This window comes from Megascapheus bottae, chromosome 30, assembly GCF_031878675.1.
Source record: "Megascapheus bottae isolate mThoBot1 chromosome 30, mThoBot2.hap1, whole genome shotgun sequence".
Taxonomy (NCBI): domain Eukaryota; kingdom Metazoa; phylum Chordata; class Mammalia; order Rodentia; family Geomyidae; genus Megascapheus; species Megascapheus bottae.
Window position 1 is genome coordinate 2830498 of NC_143538.1, and position 7711 is coordinate 2838208.

Here is a 7711-nt window from a genome sequence, read left to right on the forward strand (position 1 = left end):
CCCTCTGGCCCCCCTTGTTTCCGTGGCCCAGGCAAGAAGAACTCCATCCTGCTGCACAAGGTCCAGCACGACCTGAACTCGGGCGTCTTCAACTACCAGGAGAACGAGATCATCCAGCAGATCGTGCAGCATGACCGGGAGATGGCGCACTGCGCGCACCGCGTGCAGGCCGCCGCCTCGGCCGCGCCCGCCCCGACGCCCGTCATCTGGACCCCGCTCATCCAGGCGCCCTTGCAGGCCGCCGCCGCCACCACCTCCGTGGCCATAGCCCTCACCCACCACCCTCGCCTGCCCACCGCCATCTTCCGTCCACCCCCGGGGCCCGGCCTGACCCACCTCGGAGCCGGCCAGACGCCCCGGCACGCGCGGCGGCTGCAGTCGCTGATCCCCTCGGCGCTGGGCTCCGCCTCGCCGGCCAGCAGCCCCTCGCAGGTGGACACGCCCTCCTCGTCCTCCTTCCACATCCAGCAGCTGGCCGGCTTCTCGGCCCCCGCCGGGCTCAGTCCCCTCCTGCCCTCGTCCGGCTCCTCCCCGGCCCCCACGCCGTCCTCCGCCGCCGCCGCCTCCTCCTCCGCCGGGGCCGCCGCCGCCGCCGCGGCCAGCCTCGGCCACTTCCACAAGGCGCTGGGCGGCTCCCTGTCCTCGTCCGACTCCCCGCTGCTCACCCCGCCGCAGGCCGGAGCCCGCTCCCCGCAGGCCGCGCAGCCGCCCCCGCCGCTGCCCGGGGCCAGGGCCGGCCCGGGACTCCTGGAGCACTTCCTGCCGCCGCCGCCGCCCTCGCGGTCGCCGTCCTCCAGCCCCGGGCAGCTGGGCCAGCCCCCCGGGGAGGCGCCCGAGACGCCCCGGGGCGGCCTCAGCCCCCCCAGAACTTTCCCCAGCGCGCCGCCCCGGGCCTCCGGCTCGCACGGCTCCCTGCTCCTGCCGCCCGCCTCCAGCCCTCCGCCGCCCCAGGTCCCGCAGCGCCGGGGCACGCCGCCCCTCACCCCGGGCCGCCTCACCCAGGACCTCAAGCTCATCTCAGCCTCGCAGCCAGCCCTCCCCCAGGACGGGGCGCAGACTCTCCGCAGAGCCTCCCCGCTCTCCTCGGGGGAGTCCGTGGCCGCCTTCCCCCTCCTGCCCCGGGCTGGGGGGAGCAGCGGGGGGCTCGGTCCCCCCGGGAGGCCCCATGGTGCCATCCCCGGCGGCGGCCAGCATGTCACTCTGCCTCGGAAGACATCCTCAGGTTCTCTGCCACCCCCTCTTTCTTTGTTTGGGGCAAGAGCTGCCTCTTCTGGGGGGGCCCCTCTGACTGCTGCACCTCAGAGGGAAGCTGGGACCAGGGCTGAGCCAGTGCGCTCCAAACTGCCGTCTAATCTATGAGCTGGGCCCTCCCTCCCGCCCTCCTTGTGTTTTGTTTTTGTTTTTCCTTCCTCCCTCTTTTCTCCCTTCAGGTTTAACTGTGATTAGGAGCTATACCAATACCAATAATAATGATCATTTAAAAAGAGAGGGAAAAAAAACAACACCCCACCAATATCCCAGAAAACAAAAGACAGCAGAAAATAACCAGGCATTCCTAGCGCCGTAGATTTTTGGTCCCTTGCTTTTCTAGACAATTTTAATACTCATCATGAGAGGGAGGGAGGGAGGGAGGAAGGGTGGAGGAAAAGCCAGAGGAAAGCAGGTAGGTGGGAGTGCAGGTGACTGTTTGGGGTTTTCTGGAGCAGGTCTGTCATTGTATTGGTTTTGGAGCAAGCAGCCCCTTACCTGTGGACTTTGGAGGCCATTCTACTGGGGGACCCCCACCCAGATCCCCAGAGGAGGGGGGCAAGCGTGCCCCCTACACCCCAGGCCTCTGAGGGCCTTGCATTTTTTTCTACTGTAAACGTAGCAAGCTATGTATATGAACCTGTATATGTTCCCATATGTAGGATGTGAATATGTATAGCTATGTAGCGCTCTGCAGAGCCATGTAGATAGCAGTTCCATGTGCACACGTGTGTATGTGTATACGTGTGTACGTGCGTGTGCGCCATCTCGTTTTAACCCCACGGACACCAGGACACCAGGTCACCTTACATACTGCAATCACGTGACCCATGGCTGGGCACTGCAGGGTTTGGGGAGGGGGGGGCTGAGGCCCTTCCCCCCCTCTCTCTGAACACCCCTGTCTCCATCTCTGGGCACAAATCCTGTCCCAGCCTGACCTCTTACCGCATGGAGGCAGAAGCTTCTGGGTGAGCCTCTTGCTTCCCCGCCCCCCCCCCCAGTAGGGCGTGTCTCCACAGTGGAGGTGAGGAAAACTTCCATGTATTGAGTCTATCCTGTGTCAAGCACTGGTTTTGCACTTTATACCCGTGAACAGATTCATACACTGTGAGGTAGGGACCCTCCCGGGGTCTCCCATTTCACAGAGGAGGAAATCCTGCAGAGGAGGAGTGGCTACAAGTGAAGGCTGAGCTGAGCTGGGTAGGGAAAGGCTGAGTTGGCTGGTGCTCAGGCAGAGGGTTAACAGTGCGGACGTGGGTTCGAGTCTTAGCCTGCCACTTCTTAGCTGTGTGACTTTGGGCAGGTTAACTGACCCGTGACCTCATTTGTGAAATGAGAACAATGGGGGAGCACTGCCTCACAAAATATGTGAAATGCCCAGCCCAGTGCCTGGCACACAACATAGTAGGTGCTCAATAAATCACCCCCATTCTGCACCCAGTCCATGATATGACTTAAGTGAGCTACAGTGAGAACCCAGCGGGTCTTTGGCTGAGGGTAGCTCCAGGAGAAATCTCAGGACTGAGGTCAGAGGGAAGGGGTATGGTTACTGGTGGGCTTTAGCCGGAAATAGAGAAGTGGGAAGAAGAATGGGAGAGGGGGAGGGAAGAGGTGCGGAGTTTACTGAGGCCCACATGGGATTGTAGAGCCTGGCTTTGAGGGAAGAGCCATAGGTTGGGATTTAGGTAACAGGTTTGGGGTGATTCGAAAGGCAATGAGGAAACAGTGGGGGTGTGGGCTCCATTCTCTTTCCAAATAGGACCCAAGATGGAGATCCCCTCCCCTTTACCTTTTGTCTGTGCAGAACTCTCCATGTTTGGCAGGATGGTGGCAAGGTCAGATGTGCGCCTGAGCTGTGCTGGGACATGAGACAAGTCAGTCACTCTGGATGGGGCTGGAGAGAGAAAGGGCAAACGTCCTGGGGCCTTCATCCCTGCTCATCTGTTCAGGCTCAGAGAGTCCTCAGAGCTAGGATTTAAACCCCACCTTCCCCAAGGCCGCAGCTCATAGGCAGGAATCCCCCAAGCCCACAGCCCGCCCTAGGGGTGGCAGGCAGTGTTGAGCAGGGCCAGGCCTGGCCGTTCTTTTCCACTCCCATTTTATAAAAAGCTCTTGGTGGCTCCTTGGCCACTGTGGGTTGGCCGGGCCCGGGTCAGGTAGTCCCCTCTCCGTCCCTAGCACCCCACAAGCAATTTTCAAATCTTCCACTTTTAAAACAGAAAAACGGTCACATGTACCGTCTTGTATATTTTATTTAAATAAAAAAATTCCAGCAAGTGCTGCCTTCTTCTAGGGCGCTTGGGGGCATGGGGGAGATGGTGGCGGGAGGGGAGCAGGAGATGGAAGGTTGAAGTTAATGGGGGACCCTTTAAACTTGCATGTCCCCGATAGGAAGTGAAGCAGTGCATCTCACACAACGGCTCATGGGCTTGTAGGGTCCCTGAGAATCAGGTGGGGGGAAGCCCACGGGCCCTTGGGAGGGAGGGGATTGGGGATACCTGGTGACTAGCTGGAGGTGGCAGAGGATGACACACAGCTGTGGGGTTCCTGTGTGGGGTGGGTCATCTTTGCCACCCTCGAATGTAGTGGAATCTACGGGCTGGCATCCCAGAAAAGGTCAGGAAACCCCATCCTCGGCTCACCATGGCTGTTTCCATGGTAACTGGCGGGGAGTCCCGTTGTTGCTATGGAGGTGACAGCTCTGCCAGCCCCAGCATCCCCATGACGACTGTCCCCTGCGGCCAGAGAGTGGCACTGCTTCCTCTCGGGGGACCCCTGTGGGGCAGCCTGGATTAGAAAGCAGCCTTGGCTCCTGGATGAGCAGAGGTGGATGGGTAGTAGCCATTTGGATAGCTGGGGGACAGGGGGTTTGCTGCAGATTGTGTGGCCACAGCAGCCACGCCCTGTCTCCAACATCGTTTCCTGACACTACAGAGCAAGTGTGGATTAGCTTAGGGCTCCCGTGCTTTCTTGCTTAGTTCAACTGCCCAACGAGTCTTCAAGGTGTGAGCCAATGGACCCCGGGCCTCAGGCAGGGCAGGAACTTACCCATCCCATCAGCTGGAGCTAGAATGCAGCCTCCAGGTCTGGAGATTCAAACTGTCTCTTCCCACTGGCAATGAAGCAAAGGCCAGGTGGCAGTGGCAGACAATAGGTGTTGTGCCTACAGAGAATTCAAAAACAAAAACAGAATGATGGAGTTTGATTTTCCTTACAATGTCATAAAATGCTACCCTCCCTCATGCCTGTGACTGTCAAGATGGTGGGGTGGCCTGAGGTGGCCCCTCTGCCTCAGTGGGGCTAAAACAGATGAAGGATTTCCAGTTTGTTTGTTTGGGTCCTTTGTGGGGCTTGAGCTCAGGGCCTAGGCCCCATTCCTGAGCTCTTCCTCTCAAGGCTAGAACTCTATCACTTGAGCCCACAGTTTCATTCCTGTTTTTGTTGTTGTTGTTGTTTTATTTTGTTTTGTTTTGGTGATTTATTAGAAATGAATCTCAAGGACTTTCCTGTCTGGCTGGCTTTGAACCATGGTCCTCAGATCTCAGCCTCCTGATTAGCTAGGATTACAGGTATGAGCCACCAGCACCGAGTTAAAAAGATTTTTTGCAAGTGGGGAGGCAGTAGTGGAGATTGCATTTATGCCCTGCACTTTGAGCCACACCTTTAAGCCCTCAAAATAATTTTTTTTGCCAGCCGTGGAGCTTGAACTCAGGGTCTGAGCACTGTCTTTGGGCTTTCCTCTAGTGCTCTACCACTTGAGGCACAGCACCACTTCTGGCTTTTCTATGTATGTGGTACGAGGAATCGAACCTGGGTCTTCCTGCATGTTAGGCAAGCACTCAAAGCTTCCGACCCTCAAAAGAAAAATCTGACAATAGAATTCCTTCCCCAGTACCCACCTCTCTTCCCCTCCACTGCCCGCCCCTGCCCCACCTCCCTGCTCCAATGACCTTTCCATCCCTGGAAGTTGCCAATCTGACTTCCCTTTTCTCCCGTGGAATAGCCACAGGGGCAGAGCCCAGGGCTGCTGCTTCCTTGGTCTCAGGAGTGTGAGGCAGGCCTGCTGTCCCAGCCCTTCTCAGCATTGAAATCTCTGACCTCTCCTGTCTGCTCAATCCTAGCTTTAAGGGCTCTTCTTCCTCTTCCAAAGGTTGGTGCTCTGCAGGCCTTGATGCCTATCTTTCAGGGTGACCTCACCCACGCCCGGGACTTCCCCTGGGCCCCGAGGGAAAAGCTCCCATGACTTCCTCATTTCATTCAGGCCCCCAGATTCCCAAGCTTTCTGGGGAACAGCCTGCTCTAGGCAGGAAACATAAATACAGTATTATTCCATAAATATAATATTAAAAGAGAAACAGCCAAGTGCCACTCAGCTGAAGAAAAGACGTGAGGCATGTCTTCGAAACCTTTAACACAGTTGTCCAGCTCATCTGAGTTTTGTTTTTGCGCCAGGACTGGGGTTTGAACTCAAGAGCCTCACATTCACACTTGGCGTTTTCTACCCACAAGAGCCACACATCCCCTTTCAGATTTTTGCTGGTTAATTGGAGATAAGAGTCTCTCAGGTTTCTCTTTCTAGACTAGCTACAAATGAGGATCCCCAGATCTCAGCCTCCTGAGTAACTAGGAGATTTAGGGTGAGATAGCAGCATTCTTTATCTGAGCTTTCATGTCATCATTCCCTTGCTTTTACTACAGAAATAAAAGCCTCTGAACAACGCTGTATTCATTTCCATACTGGATGGAGTGGAGACTGGAAGTTGGAAGTAGCTATGGAGGGTGGGATTTTTCTTCACACTTTTCAGACTTGCTAATGTATGATAATAAAAGTCGGTTTGGGTCTTAGTGCGGTTTGTTATTGCTTTACATTTCATTATAAAAGAATGCATCTTCTTTTTAATTGTCCGCTTGGTACACCCTCGAATAGGAATTGTGCTGTAAGAATTATTTTCTTCAGTTTGTAGTTGTTTTTGTTTTTCTGAAATCCTGTTGATATACGTAGTGAACTCCTTTCCACTGCTGTCTAGCATTCCCTTGTATGAATTGTCACCGCTGGCTTTCACATTCGTGGTGGAGATAGGCAGGAAGTCACTTCTGGTTGTCATGGTTATACATATCGCTGCTACACAAACTCTTGTTCATGGCTCCTAATAAGATGTGTAAAAGGTCTCCAGGCGCTATATCTAGAAGCAGAACATCTGAGTCACTGGGTAAATTAATCTTCTCCTTTACAAGATAATGCCAAGCTGTTTTAAGTAGTCCTATTAGTCCAAACTCCTGCCTGGCAGGGGTGTTTCTCTCATTCCATATTCTTGCCAATAACTGGAATCATCAAATTTATTGTTTCCCAGCTTAGTGCTAATTGTGTTTTAATGTGCAAATCCCTAATTACTAGTAAGGTTGGATCTTTGTTCATATATTTAATTGCCATGTGTGAGAGGGTTTAACTCATGCCTGATTTTCTACTGTCATTTGTCTTTTTATTGATTTTTAAGTATTTTACACACACACACACTTGAAAAAGTAAATCCTTCTATCCACTGGATGTTACAATATCTTCTTCCTGTTTATGGCTTATCTTTTCCTTGTTGAATGGAAGTTTTATACTTTTGAGATGTCCAAGTTTGGTAATGCATTTCAAATTTTAGAAATTTCCCTAACGTTTTATTTTTCCTTTTTTTTGCGGGGGGGAGAAAGTTGTTGTTTTTGACTTAAGAAACCTGTCATATTCTGATGTTATATTGTTCTGTTACTTATTATTTTGCCAGACCTGAGGCTTGAACTCAGGGACTGAACCCCTGTCCTTGGGCTTTCTCAAGGCTAACCCTCTACCATTGAACCACAATACTTCTGGCTTCATGCATGCTAAGCTGGCCCTCTACCAATAGGCCACACTCCCAGCCTTGGTTATTTCTTTTTCTTTCTTTCTTTCTTTCTTTTTTTCTTTTTTTTTTTTTTTGGTAGGTCATGGGGCTTGAACTCTGGGCCTGGGCACTGTCCCTGAGCTCTTCAGCTCAAGGCTACCCCCTACCCTTGAGCCACAGCCCCACTTCCCATTTTCTAGTAATTAATTGGAGATAAGAGTCTCTTGACTTTGTAGTGCCTGGGCTGGCTTTGAACCTCGATCCTCAGATCTCAGCTAGGACTACAGGCGTGAGCCACCCTGCCTGGCTTCAGTTACTTACTTCTAAAAGCATAAAGTTTTGCTCATCGTATTTAAGTCTTCAATCCCTCTGATCTTGGCCTGGTATAAAGGCATAATTTCTTTTTGTCCTGCCAGGTGGGCTATCATTTATTCCTGCATCATTTATTGACTGTGCCTTGACTAATTTACTATGCAGCCCAGTTCTCCTGTATGTCTGATCTGGGTCTGTGTTGAGGTTCTTTAGTCTGTACCATTAATTTATTTGTTCAGCCCTGTTCACACAACGCAGATTTAGTCACAATAACATTGTAAAATCCA

General features: G+C 53.1%; 1 protein-coding gene across 1 annotated transcript in view; it reads left to right on the forward strand.

Annotated features, from left to right (window-relative positions):
- The window catches only part of Hcn4 (hyperpolarization activated cyclic nucleotide gated potassium channel 4), a 32399-nt gene extending 30787 nt beyond the window's left edge, over positions 1 to 1612 (forward strand). Inside the window, exon 8 of the mRNA XM_090321580.1 lies at positions 32 to 1612. Coding sequence (XP_090177706.1) covers positions 32 to 1359 — 1328 coding nt within the window. The 3' untranslated portion in view covers positions 1360 to 1612. The remainder of the gene's footprint in view (positions 1 to 31) is intronic.
- Positions 1613 to 7711: the final 6099 nt, after the last annotated feature.